This window comes from Puntigrus tetrazona, chromosome 1 (genome assembly GCF_018831695.1).
Source record: "Puntigrus tetrazona isolate hp1 chromosome 1, ASM1883169v1, whole genome shotgun sequence".
In the NCBI taxonomy this organism is placed as follows: domain Eukaryota; kingdom Metazoa; phylum Chordata; class Actinopteri; order Cypriniformes; family Cyprinidae; genus Puntigrus; species Puntigrus tetrazona.
The window spans coordinates 28,793,392-28,814,025 of NC_056699.1; the positions used below are offsets into that span (position 1 = coordinate 28,793,392).

Here is a 20,634-nt window from a genome sequence, read left to right on the forward strand (position 1 = left end):
AATGATAAATCCTGGAGTCTGTATTGCTCTTTAAAGAGATACACTGCCTGGCATGAGAACAGGAAAACTGACATACTAAATGGTTTATCATCTAATGAAGTAGGAGTGTATGTGGACGTGTCGGCTGGCTCTCTGTCCTTCTACAGCGTCTCTGACACACACACACTCACACACTTACACATTCAACACCACATTCACCGAACCCCTCACGCTGGATTCAGGGTTTATGAGTCACTGTCTTTGTGTCAGAATAAATTATCTTTGCGGTGATAAATCATGAACAAATACTCTTACTTTGTGCAAAAAGAGTGTATTGCTATTTTCCACTTGCTGTTAACAACGTTTTGATAATAAAATTCTAAATAAAGTTCCTTTTTATTTACAACATTGGCCTACTCTGGTCCCTGGTTAGCTTGCTCATCTTCATCTTCCACAACTACTTCAGCCTCATTCTCCTCATGGCTCTGTTTAAAACATTTCAATAGATGACACATGCGTGTCTATAAAAGGAAATATTGCTTGGAAAATATCACGAATTATGGAAAATATGAGAATTCACTTTGTGCATAGCATAGCTGGCACCAAATAGTAATAATCTATTATTATTTATAAATAATAACTAAGTAGGTAGTCGTAACAGTAGTACTTACATTTGTAAAATCAACAGCCTTCTTTAACGGTGAGATCCTTATTATTAGTATTATTATTATTATTACTTAAACTTATGTTTAAATAAATTCCTAACAATTAACATTTATAATAAACAAAACATCATGCATTCTTCATAGTATGAGACAATATACACAGTAAAAAAAACAATCAAACAAAAAATAAATAACAGCTAGGAACAGGGTTAAAATGTTTTTAATTATTTATCATGATGCTTTTGTTTTGGAAACCGGAGGAATAAAACTAGTTGAATTACACAGAGTAAAAAGAAGAAAACAAGTAACCTTTGCTTATGGATACAACATTTTGCGCAGAAAATAATTAACAACATATTCAGAGATGATATTTTGGGGCTTTAAGGATAAAACAGTGGAACACGTTCGTGGAGTTAAAATGATAACAACCTAAATCAACTCCAGAATGAGCTGGTTATATTACATAAGCGAAATAAAAGTACTGCTGTTTCTTAAACAAGCCCACAAAGTGGACAAGTTTCGTCATTATCAAGACACTTACACATAGATTTATTAAACATATCTTTTAGCTTATTATAACATCATGACAAGGTAAACATAGCGGAACCGAATCATTCATAATTACTCTTAAAGCTCGTAAAGTAAGTGCTTATTGCGTAGAGATGCAGCCCAACAAAATCTCGCGTGGTTCTGCGTGATTTGGACACCCTCTAGTTATGCCCCTGTTTAGAAGTCTGCAGACGGTCCCTTCGTAGTCAAGCAGGTAAAACCGAAAGTACAAGACGGAACAGAAACGCCTTTCGAGGTTTTAAACGTCTCGACGCTGAAATGTTTGATCTGCCGCATATGTTATGGTAAGTTCAGACTTTATTCCAAAAAAGTGTTCTTCTGTAAATAGAATTCTAAACCAGAAACCTACGTGTCGACAGTTCACACTTACCAAATGGCGTCAACGAAACGATTAGAAGTGCATATACCCAACTAACTCAAAAAAAGTCGATGTCGTTGAGTTAGCTATAAACTATAAGGTGATGCAATGAAGGGATGCTTTCGACGTCTGCCTTCCTGCAGGCTCGGTGACGTCATGAGGCTGTCGCAGGAGCGCATTCGCGGAAGAATCCGGAGCACGCATGTGATGTAAACAGATTATCAGTCAAATAAGACTAGTAAGGAATAAACAAACAAGCAACAGCACTTTAATAATACAGTTTTGTGTATTTCTTTACTATAATCAGTTGTCAGATTTAAATGTACATATGTTAATTTCAAGGTTTTGCTAGCATATCACATTGGTGCACGTGTCAATATATGGTTGGTTTATAAATTAAATAAACTTTTCATGGGTGGGGGTTGAATGGGGTTGAACGTACTCAGACCAGCTCCCAAGCGTTCACATGTGGGCCAAAAGCATGCAAACCGTGCTTAGACCCTGAATGGGACCGAGGGTAATGAACACCTCTAATGAGTCCAAGCATAGAATACTATGAGAAATATATAACTTTGTGGAGACATGGCAAGTGTGGGGAATTATGATTCACACTGGTACACTTCTGAATAGATCTATTGAAGCAAACCAAGTTATTGGTTATTATTGTTATGCTAGGAAAACTATTTCCATTTATATAATGCTCACTGGGTTTCTTTGGTCTGTGTATTCACCCTGTTGAAGTTTGAAATGGCTTCTAGGTACTTCAGGGGAAGAAAAAGAGCTATATTGTCTCTGAGTGAACAGTGTCTCTGTCAGCATCCTCTGTGATTGTGGTGTGTGTCAAAAGGATCTCCTTCTGTACTCCTGGTTCCTGAAAAAGATAAGAACCATGCTCAGTGAAAGACTTTCAATTCACTTAATTCCTCTGCGTTAGACTTTTCAATGCTCATCTTTGCAAATAAACCTTATTATCATTTTACCTACCTGTGTGAGTCTGCTTCTGTTACACTCTGCAGGGCAAAAAGTCAATATCAATTATATATCATTATGAGAGCTAGTGTTTGCTCAAGACCCGCATTCTTAAAAATTCTAAGAATCTTCTCAGAGGGCTCCTATTTTAGCTTCAAAAATTTATAGCTAGGAGTTTCAGCCTAAAAGTGATTCAGGAAGAATCTGACACATACACACACAATATGTGCTTTTATTTTTTTATTTACTATGCTGTCATACTTAACATTTTATAGTAAAAATAAACAGTGACAAATCGCTTCTTAAAGTGCTGTAATTGTTTGGGTGATCACTTTTCTTATAGAAGGCTTCGACAGACCCAAATCATCAATGCTGCGTGATTTGCATTTTCCATTTGTGAAATATGTTAATGTAGTAATCTCTGCACTATCTAATGTGTAGTGTCTTATTAACTCACTGTCATGTATTGTGTGTGACATTTCTTCTCCCTCTTCATGTTTCATCCATTTTCTTCACTGCAAAGAAAATCTCAAGTGTTTTAAAAGTCCTTGTCCATACTCCCAACAATTTCAGAGCTTAAGACCTCTTATAAGCTTTCTGAATTACTTCAAAGGTTAATCACTTATCTTATTTTTTCTTGATGATGTTGATAATCATCTGTTACCTGAATGTTGACGTTGACACAATGACATTGTACTTTTGAGACATTGTAGACATATGATAATGAATGATATTTAATTTTATTCCTCATTTCTATGCCTTTGGATAGAAGTTTCTGATAAAGAAGAAAACTCTATGTAGTGCTCTAATATATATATATGCCACATATGTTGTCAGCAGCAGTAAGAGGCAGAGATCACAGTCTTCAGAACCCAGCTGTGTGTCTCTGAAAAGACCATGATGGATCCCCTAAACTGAGTGATGGACCAGGGACCTCTGACTCTCCGTCAGTATAAACATTTTCTTTTTTATTTAAACCTGGTTCAGTGTATCACAAATAAACAATACGATTTTTTTAATGAAACAACAGTAAATGTATCTGGTATATATCTGGTAACTGTGTGTTTTTTAAAGGTTTTTAATAGTCATTGTAATCACTGTCAATGTCTATTTGCTGCTATTTTCTTTTACATTTCAGAATTGTTTTTTGTTATTGCCTCTATAGGAAGAATTTAATTTTATGCACCTAATTTCTATGCCTTTGGAAAAAAAAAAATAACTCTAATGTGCATACATGTTATACAGCATATGTAGTGCTCTAAATATGTATATGTTGCATATGTAATGTCTTGTTTGTCTTTGTCAGTATCAGCAGTAGTAAGAGGCAGAGATCACAGTCTTCAGGACCCAGCTGTGTGTCTCTGAAAAGTAACACATCCATGATGGAACCCCTAAATTGAGTGATGGACCAGGGACCTCTGACTCTCCGTCAGTATAAACATTTTCTTTGTTTTAATTTTAACTTGGTTCAGTGTATCACAAATAAACTTTTAATGAAACAACACTACATTTTTTTCAAAATATGCAACATACTAAACAGAAGTGCCTCTAAAATCTAAGTCATATCTGGTAACTGTGTTTTTAAGATTCCTCTTCAGGAACTCGAGCCGTGTCGAACGTGGAACGCTATCCAACGTGACGGCTCTGAATCGTATGTAAAAATCAAACCAATGAAATGGTGGGACATCATAAGCGGTTGAAGTCATTGGCCAGGAAGCATAAAAGCATGTGGAATGCTGCTGGCTTCAGTCATTCAGCGTAAGCACTCTGTGTGTCTCCTAAAAGCGGCTGTGGCTCCTTCCCCACCAAAGCATCAAGGAGACTGTGCTCTCCTTATCGCCCCAGTTTAAGGAGCTCTTGGAGGTGGTTGCTCGTGCTGTAGCCAAGTTAAATATCGATTGGCCAGCCAAGGCAAAAGGATGAGCCATGCTTAAAAACGAAGAGGGGCCTCGCAAAAGAAGCCCTGATGGTTATTCCACAGGGCTTCAGAGGCAGCCCCCTTTGGAGAGCAGTGGTATACACTGCATTACATGGTGCCCATCTGCCTCCGATGTCCTCAGGGGACCACCCCACTCAACCCTGCCAGTGTTACAAGGTGTGCGTGTCCCTTAAGAGCATTAATCTAAATCTCCCTTTCCCAACATCATAGCAGGACTGGGAGGCTCGCCAGCAGAAGCTTAATTCCAGTTAAGCTTCACTCAGGCTCTTCTGTTCTCTCACCTTAGCTGTGCAGGTACACACACTATGCAGGATTTTGCAAGTCTGGGGCCATGGGCAACTCGTTGCCCATAGCGTTATCGAAGCAGCTTGAGTTCCTGAAGAGGAACATCTCTAGGTTGCGTATGTAACCATGGTTTCTCAAAGGAACTAGATGCCATGTCTTGTAACCACACTTTAGTCATCCCTGCCAGCCCTCACTTCATCACAGAATCTGAAGCTTGATTTTACACACGATTCAGAGCCGTCACGTTGAAAGGAGTTCCCCATAGCGTCATTGATGCAGTGTTTCATTCCTTCAAAGGAACCATCATTACATGTGCAATCTGAGAAATTACTTTTGCTGCTAGCTTTTTGCATTTCAGCATTTTTTCTGTTATTGCTTCTATATGAAGAATTGAATTCTATGCATTTGGTTGGAAGTGTCTGATAAAGAAAAAAATAAGGTGCATACATGTTATACAGCATATGTAGTGCTCTAAATATGTATATGTTGCATATGTTGTGATTTCTTGTTTGTCTTTGTCAGTATCAGCAGTAGTAAGAGGCAGAGATCACAGTCTTCAGAACCCAGCTGTGTGTCTCTGAAAAGTAACACATCTATGATGGAACCCCTAAATTGAGTGATGGACCAGGACCTCTGACTTTCCGTCAGTATAAACATTTACATGGTTTAAATTTACCTTGGTTCAGTGCATCAAAATGAATTTTTTAAATTTAATTAAACAAAACAAAATGTCTTCCAAAATATGCAAAATATTCTAAATAGAAGTGCCTTGTAAAATCAAAGTAATATGTTGTAACTGTGTGTTTTTAAGGTGTTTAATAGTCATTGTAATCATTGTCAGTGTCTTTTTGCTGCTATTTTCATTTTCATTTGGGCAGGCATGTATACTCTGCATTCCACTATCAGAACCATATGAGACAGATCAAAGATGCTTACCAATCAATAGATGATGTCCTTCAGAAAGCCAAAGACCAGCACAAAACTAGAATGAAGAAAAGATATGAGAGATTATTTGAAGGAAACCATATCCAACAGAGCGAAAGCCTCCTGAACAGTATTTACACACAGCTCTACATCATAGAGGGAGAGAAAAGAAGGAGTGAATGAAGAACATGAGGTTTTACAGATAGAAAAAACTGCCAGAACAAATGAATCACTAGACATGCCAATCTACTGCAATGACATATTTAAAGCCTCTGGTGAACCGGAATCTGAGGAGAAAGACCAGATCAAGACTGTTCTTACTAAAGGCATGGCAGGAATCGGAAAAACTGTCTCTGTGAAGAAGTTCATTCTGGATTGGACTGAGGAAAAGCCAATCAGGATGTAGATTTCATGTTTGTTCTTCCATTTCGAGAGCTGAACTTGATCAGAGATGATCAGTACAGTCTTCACAGACTTCTGCTGGACTTTCATCCTGAACTTCAAGATCTGGACTCAAAGATTTATGAGGAGTCTAAAGTTGTGTTCATCTTTGATGGTCTGGATGAAAGTAGAATCACACTGATGTTTTCAGATGATCAGAAAGTTTGTAATGCGACTGAGACTTCATCAGTGAGTGTGTTGATGTCAAACCTCATGAAAGGAGAGTTGCTTCCATCTGCTCTCATCTGGATCACCTCCAGACCAGCAGCAGCCAATCAGATCCCCTCCAAATACATCAACCGTCTGACAGAAATTCAGGGATTCACTGAGCCTCAGAAGGAGGAATATTTCAGGAAGAGAATCAGTGACCAGCATCAAGCCAGCAGAATCATCTCACACATCAGAAGAGCAAGAAGCCTCCACATCATGTGTCACATCCCTGTCTTTGCTGGATTTCATCCACTGTACTTCAGAAGATACTGGAAGAAGATCTGAGAGCAGAAATCCCCAAAACTCTGACTGAGATGTACATACACTTCCTGTTGATTCAGATCAACACAAGGAACCAGAAGTATGAAAAGAGAGATAGAAATGTGATTGTGAAACTTGCTGAAGTTGCTTTCAAACAGCTGATGAATGCCAATGTGATGTTCTATGAGGAGGACCTGATTGAGAGTGGCATAGACATCACTGATGCCTCAGTGTATTCTGGGATTTGCACTGAGATCTTTAAGGAGGAGTCTGTGATTCATCAGAGAAAAGTATATAGCTTCATTCATCTGAGCATTCAAGAGTTTCTTGCTGCTTTCTATATGTTTTACTATTATGTATGTACAACTATATGGGGAAAATGAAGAATTTTGCTTCAGTAAAACATTTACTTGAAATTGCAGTTGATAAAGCTATTGAGAGTAAATCTGGACATCTAGATCTTCTCTTGCGGTTCCTGATGGGCATCTCACTGGAGTCCAATCAGAGACTCTTACAGGATCTACTGACACACACAGAGAACAGCTCAGAGTGCATCAGGAGAACCATACAGTACATTAAAGAGAAGATCAGAGATGGACATGACCTTTCCACTGAAAGATCCATCAATCTGTTCCTCTGTCTACTGGAAGTGAAAGACCAGACTCTGTCCAGAGAGATTCAGGAGTTTGTAAAATCAGACAAACACTCAGAGAAGAAACTCTCTCCTGCTCGCTGCTCAACAATCTCCTACATGCTTCAGATGTCAGAGGAGACACTGGATGAGCTAGACCTCAAGAAATACAACACATCAGATGAGGGGAGAAGAAGACTAATACCAGCTGCTAGCTGCTGCACTAAAGCTTTGTGAGTGTTTATTTTACAATTATTAAATGGGCTTAACATTTAACATACATACATACAGTTCATGCTCAGCCTGCTTGGCGTGCCTCGTGGCTCCGATCAGCAGGTTGATGAGCGTGTCCAGGTGCTCCTCGTCAATTTCCAGGGTGACGCTGATGGTAGTTTGAGATGCTTGTCACAATATAATTATATATATATATATATATATATATATATATATATATATATATATATATAAATACAGGTCCAACTCAAATGCATTTTTCACAGTTTGTGTAAGGGTCAATAACATGCATTTTCACTGTTTAACGTATTATATTAACAAGAAAAAATGCTCTTTTTCAGTTTTTCTGGCTGTAATCTAACTGATCAGGATTGTGAAACTCTGGCAACAGCTCTGCATTCCTCAGACTCTGTCCTGAGGGAGCTGGATCTGACTAACAATGACCTGCAGGATTCAGGAGTGAAGCTGCTCTCTGATGGATTGAAGAGTCTAAAGTGCCAGTTGCAGAAACTGAGGTATGTAAGAAGGAATATGTACTCTCCTGTAAAACGAACATAATGTTTAAACGTGTCTGTAGATAATCTGCCAGTGTGTGTCTGTAGGTTGTCAGGCTGTATGGTGACGGAGGAAGGCTGTGGTTATTTGTCTTCAGCTCTGAGTTCAAACCCCTCACACCTGAGAGAGCTGGATCTGAGCTACAATCACCCAGGAGATTTAGGAGTCCAGCTGCTCAGTGACAGACTGAATGATCCACAATGCTCACTGCAGATACTCAAGTATGTGGGGCAGTAAGAGTGTTATTTTGATTTACACTAGATTATTTCACTGCAAAAGGACTGCTGGGAAAATTGAAACTGAGACCTGTGAGGAAAAAATGTTATTGTACATTTACAATGACATTAAGTCATTTAGCAGATGCTTTCATCAAAAACAGCTGTAAGCAAATTAACTCAAAAAGGAATCACTTATGTTATAGTTTGTCAGAGATTCACTGAACTAGCCTTATAACATTAACTCTGCACTGGATATTAAAATCCAAATTATAGTGAAACACAATTAACTAGCACAGTAACAAGATCCGCAGTTAATACATTTACTTGTTAACACAAAACACAAGATACTTATTAAATATAAATATGTATAAACCTAAGACACATAAAAAGACTAAAAATATGAAATCCCAAGTTTATAGCAATCTAGTCCCTCAATAAGGTTAAAATTCTTATTAAATTCACCAGTTCAGCCTGAATCTGGAGATTTGTACTAAGCGTTGCCTTCATGTTACAGGATTCCCCTTTGGTCATTCGGTTACTTAAAAATCCTAAAAGTGATGGCAAAGAGCATATTTACAAACCAAAGCATACCAAAAATGACCAAAGGCCAGAGTTGCGAGCATCGGCTAAGAGCATAATTTGAACTGTGTTTTGAGTTGTTAGGTCAGTTTAATGCTGAATGGTTAAAAATGACATCTGGTGGTTTAAATAAGTAATGTTACTGCAGTCTAAATTCAAAATATCTCTCTTAAGTGTAGAAATTAGGAAATAAGTATTGTAATTTCCTAAATGTAGTATGAAGCAGTGCCAGCAGCAGTGAAATGCTCATTCTGGTTGAGTACGATCTGTCCCAGCCATTTAACTTAACAGTAGTTATCACCTTATTGAACATTACTCGTTGGTGTGGTTTTGTCTCTCTTTAGTCTGGACCATAAAGGAGAATCCCGGATCAAGCCAGGACTGAGAAAATGTACATGCACACAAACACACATGAACACCTGTGCATATTTAATGATGCCAGATGTCCTAATCACTCTTTCTCTGTTCAGACGCCTGTGATCTCACACTGGATCCAAACACAGCATACACTCAACTCATCCTGTCTGAGGAGAACAAAACAGCAACATGTAAGAAAGAGCATCAGCCGTATCCTGATCATCAAGAGAGATTTGAGAACTGTGAGCAGGTTCTGTGCGGACAGAGTCTGACTGGACGCTGTTACTGGGAGGCTGAATGGAGCGGCACAGGTCAGGCAGCAATAACATATCAAACAATCTCCAGGAAAGGAGGAAGTAGCTGTAGGTTTGGACGGAATGAAAAGTCATGGAGTCTTTATTGCAGTGATAACTTGTACACATTTTGGTATAATAATAACAGCACTGACATTCTTGCCCCTACACCGCTCTAATAGAGTAGGAGTGTATCTGGACTGGTCAGGCGGCTCTCTGTCCTTCTACAGCGTCTCTGACACACACACACTCACACACTTACACACATTCAACACCACATTCACCCGAACCCCTCTACGCTGGGTTTACAGTGTATCCTGATTGTTCAGTTTTTCTGTGTAAGAATTAACAGCCTTCTGTGAGAAAACTCAGCTCTGCACTAATATCAGGTCTTTCAGGTAATGTGTTATAGTTTATATTTACAGAGGAGAGATTTGTCTCTGTTTTTATGAATACCGTAAGCTAATCGCTTCTGTTGTTCACACAAAATGGCTGCATTGTTTATTTATTGTGCTCAACCATCACAGAATGGAACGCTTAAAACATATTTAACTCCAGCAAAGCCAAGCAAAGAAGACTATATAAATAACATTATATATTATTTATAAAATATCTTTAAACCCATTATTACACTTCTTTGTTTTTTCCATGATGTGTTGCACCAAAAAGACATTATGCAAATTGCATTTAGTTTATAGATACATTGTATATAATGAGAAACCCTGTTTATGGACTTCTTACACACATCTTGCAGAAATAAAAATGAGAATGAGTACATGACTGTTATTGTCGTGTTAAAATGTGGCAGGAATTCATAACGCATCATTAGACAACGGAAATAAATAAATGAATAAATGAACGACACCACTTCAAGGTTTTACAAGGTGTAGTACTTGTTGTAAAATGGCTGCACATTTTCTGAGAAGTTCATTTGCTTATTTTTCATGTAAATGTCACAGAAAAATGGGTTTTTGGTCTTCTGTTATCTTTGTCCGAGTAAAATGGTATAAAGATCCACAATAAAAGTGTTTTACTCCGGTATTTGTTTTATTCTAATATCAGGCAGTAATATAAAGGTCCTAAATGTTTGACAAATGATTAGTTTCAGCAGATTATTGCCTAGTTAAACTGTTGATTGTGTCACTAGAAAATCACTAGAAAATGAGACTTTTTATGTTGTCATTACTCTCAAAATAGCCACTGAATTAGCGTTTCATTTGTGCTGTTTCAAATGAGTTCTCAGTCTGATGATCAACATCAGGAATCAACCCTCTGAATTATTTTAATAATGAACAAACAAATAAAGAAAATAAACTAAAACATTACATTGCTTAATTTAATTATAGCCCTATCTAATACATGAGGAAATATGATGAAGAAAGAAAAAAACAGTGGTGCTTTGAATGTTATTTTTGTACATTTACTGTAGAAAAATTGAAAATTAAAATGAGTCAATAATATTTTAACCCTGTGATGCACAAGCTTTGCAAACCCCTTCTAACGAACAAGTATTGATTTTATTTCATACTTCAAAGGGTTAAAAAGAATAAATAAAAAATATATAATAATATATATGGTTTATTTCAGGTTTTCAGCTAAATTATGCCTCAATATCAAAAATTTATTTTTACAATGATTAAAAATGTTAATTTAATAAATTTTTATGATATTTTATAATAAAAGGGTTGAATACAATTTAATAATTTATAAGGTAATAGATAAGGTAATTAAGAGATTCACTGAGTCATGATTGTCTTTTATTGAAGACACCTGATGATAACAAGAAGAAAGAAAATCACTATTACTGTGATCAGTGTTTTTTTTTTTTTAGTTGGACTCTTGACCTTTGACTTTATAATATATTACGTAGTGTTTGGCTGCTAAGTAAATTCATGATTTTAATAATAAAATATATTATTTTACATATACTATGTTGTATACAGAAGGTTTAACTGAGTACATGTTATGGCAGTACGGTACGTTCTTTCAGCTGACCTGTGAGTTTGCTGTAGTCTTCTGCTGACTTTATGGCTTCAAAAATCTTCAGCATATCTTCAGCTTTTCCTTCATGAAGATCTCGAATCAGCTTGTAAGGGTGCGTCTGAAAACCTAATGCAGACCAAAACATGGGAGTTTGTGTTTGTTTTAACATGAATAAAGAGCACAAATCTGAATTTGTATATTCTTCCAGAAAAGAAGAATCGGTGATGCAGCATTTTAATATTACGGCAGAACATGCTCAGAGAGACTCACAGGATGTCAATGATGAAGCCGATCTTGTGCTGATAGGCCTGACGGGTGAGAAACATGTCATAAATATTATCAGCCAAAAATTGCTTCCATCAGTGACTGAAAAAACACATTGTGCTATTTATTTTTAGAAAGAAAACCAGACGGAGCATTATAACTAATACAGGAGCAAAGTGACTCAGGAAACATTTACAAAAGTCCAGAAGAAAAGAACTAGAGACTCTTCTTCTATCTTCATCTATCACTAGTTATATTCACTCGTTTCACAAAGTCAACTTCAGGGTAGAATTTTCAATACAACTGAACATCACACATGCCATGTACGATTTTTATTATTTTATTTTTATTTACTGTTTTAATATTTAGTGTTTTTAGTTTCAAACTTTGAGATGAGCTTCTCAAACAAACTTTGGCAGTTCTGACGATCTTGTTCATGATGTCTCGAGCTTCCTTCAGATTGTCAGCTGTGGAGGACGAGATCTGCTCAAAGACCTCATCTGACAAAAGAACAGAAGAGTATTAAAACTAAATAAACAGAGGTTTGTCAACATTGTCTAATATGTAAATATTACAAATCAGGATTTTAATGATAAAAATGTATTATTTTACATATACTATGTGGTGAGACACATCAACATGAATCCTGAGGAACCAGGAACTGTCCAGAACTGCATTTCCCATCATGCCCCATACCTAGGACTGATTACCTGCCGGGTGTACCTCATTACACCAGCTATATAAACTGGGCTCAGACTCTCTCTCTCCTTGTGAAGTCTTATCTGTGCTCTGGCTGGTAATTCTAAACTTTTGTCCTACAGTTGTTGACTTTCTGCCTGTTTGACCACTCTCAATAAAGAGCTAGCACATGTATCCGAACATCTCTGACTTAATGTTACGCATGTACACTACACCTGAAAAGAATCAGGTATACCTTAATAGACAAGATTTTGTTATTTGAAGACATTCGGTCCCCTATTATTTCCTTTCTACAAACTAGTGATTAATACGTTTATTATGCCTTCAGTACCTACTTTTACCACTGGATAGCACTTCTGACTCAACTTAAACTATTGTTCATTTCATGTCCTTTAAATGTATGTTTGTATGTAAGTTTTATTTGTATTAAAAAGTGTAATTACAAGTAATATATATATATATATATATATATATATATATATATATATATATATATATATATATATATATATATATATTATTATTATTATTATTATTATTATTATATTTATTTTATTTATTTATTTATTTATTTTTAAATTAAACCAAGTAAATATTTTTGTCAAAGTAGTTATCGCATAAACAACCATTAATAAACATGAAACATGGCAACATTTTCCCTAGAGATGCTGATGATGGTCCTCCATCAGTCACACACTAAATATATTTGCATTTTGAAAAGGTTTTTGTATTTATGGACATAATTATGTTACATAATCTAGGTTACATGTAATCCATTAGGATTTTTGTCAGCTCTTCTCTGAAGGGTCTGATACACATCACAGGTATGGTCTGTGATTGTGAGTCAGTGGAGACTTCAGTGACATTCTGGGCTAAGAATTTGGTGTGATCCTATTAAAGCAGCTGTAGATGTAAAAAAATCGATGTAATGTATTTTTGTATTGTCCCACTATACCGAACAAAGAAAAAAAACTTCAGAACAACATTTACATTAATTTTTTATACTTTTATTTATTTCAATAGTAGGTGTTAATTGCCAGATGGCACTTAAAAGGAAATGTTATTTAAATACACCAAACCATTGTTACGATTCAATATTTGTATTAATATGCTTGCTTTTTAAAGATGTGTTCTGTAGATAATTTAAGTCAAATTCTCTCCAAATGCTTTTGTAGGAAATACTGAATTAAGTATTTGCGTTCTGTTGCAAATACCTATTAAACTATTTTGTTGTCTTTCAGTCTTGTTGGCTGTAATAAGGCTCAGATAAGCATTGTGAAACTGTATCATCAGCTCTTCAATCCTCAAACTCTGTCCTGATAGAGCTGGATCTAAGTAACAATGACCTGCAGGATTCAGGAGTGAAACTGCTCTCTGATAGATTGAAGAGTCCAAACTCTCAGCTGGAGATACTGAGGTACAATATAAAAAATTAAATAAAATAAAAAGCATTAGACAATTTACAAGAAACTAACCAGCGCAGAAAAAGCTACATAACGTGAAAAGTGTTTTTTGTGTGTTTTTTTACTCTTACTGGGAGGCTGAATGGTATAAAGAGCTTTGTTAGTATAGTTTGTTATAGTTTGTTGTAGTATAGTATTTGTTAGTATAAAGAAATCAACAGGAAAGGTGGGAATGACTCTTGGATTGGAGTCTGTACTGCTTTGCTAATTGACTGACTTCCTGGCAAAATAATGTGAACAATACTGTACCTACTCCATCTCACTTTTCTAATAGAGTAGGAGTGTATCTGGACTGGTCGGCCAGCTCTCTGTCCTTCTACAGCGTCTCTGACACACACACACTCACACACTTACACACATTCAACACCACATTCACCGAACCCCTCTACGCTGGGATTAGAGTGTTTGATTCCTCATTGTCACCGTGTAAGATTGAACACTCTTGCTGTAGGAAAAAAAGTAAGCAATGACTATGTTTGTATTAGTGGTGGGAATTTGCATGTTACCATCCAGTTTGACTTTAGATATTAAAGTTTTAGTTTTGCACCTGTACCTGTGTGCAATATGTAAATGAATAAGGGCTGTTTGTCTCAAAAGTGTATAAATAGACTAATTAGTTATTGATTATCCAGAAACACACATGTGAAGCAGAAGAAATAGTACTCAAAATAACAATTATTCGACAAGAAATAAATCAATTTCTTCACCATTGTTGTTGATGCAGTACAGTTTATTTAGTCAGTTTTTGAAAATAACAAACTGAAAAGCATTAAATTTTTTCCTTAACCAATGTTTCCCCAGAAATCACACAAGAACTAATCCTGCATCTTAAAAGTAAGCCTAGATGTAGAAAGGCAGAATTCCTATCAGATGTAATGTTTAAGTGTTTAACACCCAAAATATCTCACCGTAAGAAATATACCCATTTATCACTAAACAAACCTGTTATAGTATAGTAATATAACCCTTTACCATTCCTTACTGTTAATCGCTAACTAGGGCCTATTTATTAAATATCCAGCACCACACTGCGAATAACAATAACAACAAACATATCCATAACTGCTCAAGCAATAACATAAATCAGCCATTAGCCCCAAAAATCTGTCTACTGTATTTGTGAAGGTATGAGTCAAGGTAAAATCTACTTCCACTTCAGTTTAGTAGCTCTGTTTCTTTAGATTGATTTCCTATTAGAATTTAATTTTCTTATCAATAATTTTTCAGCGTACTGCTATTTGTCAGCAGCATCTGCAACAGGAAACATGAACTAATTTGGGCATGTGTGACTTTTATAGACGTCAACCAGTTGTAATTATTCAATCCTGATATTATCATTTGCAAGTCACATTGGATAAAAAGATCTGCTAAATCAAATTAACTGCATAATATGCCAAGTAATATTCAAGTTATTCAATATAGCTATTACCATTTGCAGAGAAAACCATTAAAATGAAAAAGTAAAAGAGTTTACATGATTGTGACAGCAGAGTAAAATCGCTGATTAGACCATTTTGGTTTAGAAATTATAATTAAATATGACAGCACTGCTTTGAACAGATGGCCCTACTTTAAAGATGAATGAGCGCCAAGAGATAGGAGGAGTTATAGGTCAGAATTTACTCCATTGCACGTCTAACAGACAGAGCTGGAGCAGTGGATTCACCATTGCTCCATGCTTCAGGGCTGTGATACTCCGTCTCCTGTAACAGTTGCCCTGTTCTGCTCCAGCTCCCGGTTCAATGATGGAACCCTGTTCTGGTCCAATGATGAACACACAAAATTTGAAAGTACACCTCAATTTCATGCTTAAAGAAAGAGAGAGTGTGAGAAAAACAAGTTTTATTTAAATCAGTAATTACACATTATACAGTATTTTTGTCATTCATCACATCATACCCTATAAAAAAAGATGAGAGTTAAATTAAATTTTTTTGGACTCCGCACTGAAGAGTGTCAAATTAACACTTAAGCAGAGTTAATGAGATAATAAGGTGATTAGGTGATGATTGTCCGTTATTGAAGACACCTCATGTTAGTGAGCGGAATCACCAAAGAAAAATCACAATCTTTGTCACAATCTTAGTGATCAGTAGGTATATTTTACACTTTTTGATGGGAATGAAATCAATAAGACTTATGAATCTGATTGCAGTGTTTACATGAACACTGAATTAAGTAATCAGATTGATATACGCATTTAAATGACACAATTGAATTTGATCTTTTGATATTCGCACAGTGCATGAACACACGATTTAAACCATTTCAAGATGTGCATTCTAACAGCCACTTTACCATTGCTGCTTTTTTGGTTTTAAAACAGACTTATATTAACCTCTTTCTGCTGCTTATTAGGAGACACCAAACGTGTAATGTGTTGTGCTGTGCTGCATGTATTTATCAAGGCATTGCAATGTCCCTTTCAGAGCTCAGAGCAAGACATCTGTGATGAAAGTCAAAAGCAAGGACTGGTGCTTAGCACTCAGCATCTAGCTTATGACAACATCCATGCGTTTTTACGTTATTGCACACGCGCAGAAATTTGTAGCTTTTATTTTCAATCCAATGAGGTGTTTATACGTCCTCTCGGTCGGATTAGAATAGGTTTAAACTCCATTTCACAATCTGAACAAAATTTTTATAAAATTTTAAACTAATTCATTCTGATTTTTTATTTGATTGTGTTTGCTTGAGCCAAACAAAATTCAATGTTCAAAAGCCCAATTAAAGTAATCACTGGCCACCATGATGGTGACAAACATTTTAACATCAGGTGCCTTCGATAATGGTCAGTCATTACTTAATCACCTCATTAACTTTAACACTCTTCAGGATGAAGCCAAATAAACTACCTGGAGAGTTAATTTAACTCTGGGCTTTTTGCTGTGTACCATAAACACCTACCATGTCACGGCGCCTCCAATTCATGAACTTCTTAACTTCTTCCTCCTCCTTATCACTTTTCTTTTCGTAGTAAACCCTACAAATATATTCTGTAAACTCCTCTGGCAGTAGACTGGATACCTGAGACACACAAGAAATGTAATATGTTAAACAGTTATGTATAAAGAAATTATTACCTACCCACATTTTTAAAGAAATGAATTTGTTGGTTGTCACCCTTGTTGAGCACATCTCTCAATGTCTCTGGTGAAATCAGCTGCAGAGTATATATGAACTATAAACTATGTTTAAAGTATGTCTACTGACCACATTTGAATGTATTTTTAAACGTTTATAGAGCTTTCTATGGAAATTTATATTAGACATGCAGAAAACTATGATGTGATATTTTGAACCATTACAGATATTTGCAATTGAAATTTGGCAGTTCCATTGCCTTTCAAAATATTATTTGTAAATAATGTAATAAATATACATATTTTTCAGCTTGATGATTTTCCTTAAATTACTTCGAGTACCTCATATTTCTTAATCTTGAAGACTTCAGTGGGGTTCCTCTTCCTGTAGAAATAGACAACTTTGATGGGGTCTTTTTCTGGGTCTGTGTCTTTCTGGTTATAATTCAGTCGATTCACCTGTGTGGGAGGAGATTTACATTAATGTGGTCCATAATGCAGTCACAGCGTTGAAGAAATGTAAAAGGCAAAAATTCATATAATACTGTGTTTTGAACATAACATACACGAAATTTGAAAATGTCCTCTCTCAAGTTGACATTGAAGGGATCTGTGTTCCATGTGCCCACTGGTTCTTTCCAGCGTTTCTCCTGCATTGCCTGAAGAAACAATGCCAAAAATGTATCCATACTACAGTAGTTTTGAGCATTTTTACTGAGTATTTTAATTTTGAGAAACTTTTACTCCTCTACATTACATACAAATGCATCATTCTCTGATTCATGAAGAAGCTGATTCTTTCCAATTAACCTGTTGAACTGATTCACAGATCATGCTGAAAGGTTTATTTGTAAACTTGGCAGATAAAGTAGTGTGTTTTTAAATCAACAACTGGCTGATTCAATGATCCATTCAAAACAAACCAACTAAGCATTAAAATGGTGAATTTTAACTAAACTATTATTTTCATTCGAAATGCTTTTATAAACGTATGAAAAGTGTAAAACTGGTTTGTGGAGTTAAAACTTCTTTGATTTAATCTGATATGGTTCAATTCTGGTTGCTATTTCTATTTGCAGTTGAAATAATTTAAATGGAGATGAAAAAGTTAAAGTTAAATAAAATAATTTTGCTATTTCAATTAAATAACTAATTAAAAGAATAATTTGTTTAAATTAAAAAGAAAATAAGGTGAAATTAACATGAACTGTGGTACAGAAAACAGTTATTCCAACTAAACTTTATAAGTGCAAGATTTAACTAAATTTAAGTTAGAAATGCTTAATATTACAAGTAAATGCAACATAAAAATAAAACTCAAAAAGTGGTGCATTAAACTATCTTTACAAAGAATTGAAGAATTTTGTGTCTTAATTAATCCAAGAAAATAATTTAAACATATGATAATGCATTTTGTGCATATTTAGCCATGTTTCTTCACTTGTGTGCACCTTGTTGTAACACCTAGCCGAGTACTCGTAGTGCTCCACCTCTCTGCTCCCTCTGCAGACTACACTGCCTGGTAAAGACCCATTCCCTGTTTGTTGATCACCGTCTCTTGGATTTTCCCTGAACCTGTCAGCTTGACGGACTGCCTCTCTGTGTATGACCCTCTGCCTGAATTACGTTCATGTTTGTTGCCTTTTCTTCTAATAAACCTCTGCACATGGATTCTACGTCGGCATCTGCCTCGTTACAACTGTAACAAAAACTTGATATTTAATATAAGCTTAAAATGTTTTGATAGTGTACAGATTTTACAAGTAAAGTGAATAATGCTATTCCTGGAGTAATATATATCATTAGGGTATTTTCAATGGGGTATTTCCTGTACTTTCAATCACTTCTCACAAATGAGTACTGCATTACTTTAATGTCATTGATTTTTCTTTTGTAGTCTTTTGTACAACGTCAGTTTTCCCTCAGTTACCCTTCTCTCTTTTACCTTTAACTCTTTTAGATCTTTATTTTCAGTGTTTGTAATTCGAGTCTCTTCTATACACTTTGGAACGCATCTCTTGACAACTTTCTTAAGTGTCATCTGGGCATTTTTCAGCTCGTCATCAGTGGAGTACAAGATGTCCTCAAAGATGTGATCTGATGAGCAGAGAACATTTTGACATGAGCTTTTACAGTAGAATCCCCAGTGTCAAATTAACAAAGTGTCTATGTGTGTCTACATTGCAAAGTGTACATTAACTGTAACTAGTGGTGGTAAAGTTAATAAGATTACCAATGCAGGGCTCTAGCTTTATTTGCTCACAGTACCACCTGGTGGCCTAAAAGTCTAACAAAGCAGACATATTACAGACAGAGAAGTAAATCATCACTCAATGAATCTCTTAATTACCTTTTATTACCTTTAACTGTGCTTCAGTGTTACTTTTAACTCTCTGTAGTGTGGACACATATAGACACCCAGCAGTGTTCATTTGACCAGGGATTTTGCTTTGTATAAATTAAACGTAATTATCAAAAATATGAATAAGGTGCCTTTAGCAGCTTTTCCTTTTTGCACTGACCTGTCAATTTGAGGAACTTTTCCATTTTCTCTTTTGTGACCGCTGAGGTTTCAGTTTTCATGGAATCCTTTCGTGAAATGAGTTCTGTGATTTCAGAGATGTCCCGTTTGACCATATCTACAAGAGCACCACTAATTCTGATGATAAACAATAAGTGTCAATAAATAACTTAAAGCCGAAGATTATAGAAAAACAAAAAACAGAAAAAGCACATAAAACGCACTCTTCTTCGATGATTTTAACGGTCTTGTGCATGTAGGCCTGGCGATACAGAGAGTATTGGGTGTTAAACATGACGTAAATATCATCTGCCACCTGTGAGAAGAAAAAAGAAAACATCACTCAATACTGAATGACACACTGATTCTAAAACTCCATTATTTTGTTGGGCCATTCATTGAAAATACTAGATAAATTATCTAGACTTTAATAATCTTAATCAGTGTAATATATACACACAGGGGTTGAACTATGAAACTCAAACGTCTGGTTTTAGACCACAATAATTCATTAGTATTGTGTAGGGCCTCCTTTTTTTCATCTTACCATTTTGTTGAATAGTGTTGGCTTTAGTTGATGATATTAGAGAATTACACAACTATTTTCATTGCCAAAACAATGGCCAATATAACTGTGTGATACCACAGTTACAACAACCATAGAAAAACAATGGTAAAAAGTCAAGGGTCAAGAACCCAACTAAAGCAAATGCAACTTTAACTTTACCACTCTTTTATATGAGTGGGACCATATATGTGTAGAATGAACATTTAGGAATTACACACACACACACACACACGTTGTGTTTCCATGTTTTATGGGGACTTTCCATAGGCATAATGGTTTTATACAGTACAGACTGTATGTGTTGTTGTTCTACACCTGATCCTACCCCTTACAGGAAACCACTGGCAATTTTAGTTTTCCAAAACATTAAATCCTATATGTTTTATAAGCTTATTTCCTCATTGGGACCTAAAAAAATGTCCCCTCAAGGCCAAAGTTTACTGCTATTCCTATCCTTGTGGGGACATTTGGTCTCCATAAGATGATAAATACCAGGTGCACACACACACACACACACACACACACACACACACACACACACACGTGTCAGATATAATACATACACCTGGTATCTTGTGTTTCAGG

The 20,634-nt window shown here is 35.8% G+C and overlaps 1 protein-coding gene and 1 pseudogene across 5 annotated transcripts in view; one reads left to right on the forward strand and one right to left on the reverse strand.

Annotated features, from left to right (window-relative positions):
• The first annotated feature begins 1,148 nt into the window (after positions 1-1,148).
• Positions 1,149-14,290, forward strand: LOC122357326 (annotated as a pseudogene).
• Positions 14,291-15,820: 1,530 nt separating this feature from the next.
• Positions 15,821-20,634, reverse strand: part of LOC122355940 — a 32,324-nt gene continuing 27,510 nt past the window's right edge. For 2 of the 5 annotated variants that reach the window (XM_043254680.1, XM_043254526.1), the window contains exons 27-32: positions 19,706-19,797; positions 19,483-19,619; positions 18,906-19,057; positions 17,527-17,619; positions 17,303-17,419; positions 15,821-16,904 (exon numbers count right to left, since the gene is read on the reverse strand). In XM_043254680.1, the coding sequence (XP_043110615.1) occupies positions 16,746-16,904; positions 17,303-17,419; positions 17,527-17,619; positions 18,906-19,057; positions 19,483-19,619; positions 19,706-19,797 (750 nt within the window). In that variant the 3' untranslated portion in view covers positions 15,821-16,745. The remainder of the gene's footprint in view (positions 16,905-17,302; positions 17,420-17,526; positions 17,620-18,905; positions 19,058-19,482; positions 19,620-19,705; positions 19,798-20,634) is intronic. The other 3 variants (XM_043254605.1, XM_043254759.1, XM_043254493.1) reach the window with 2 other exon arrangements.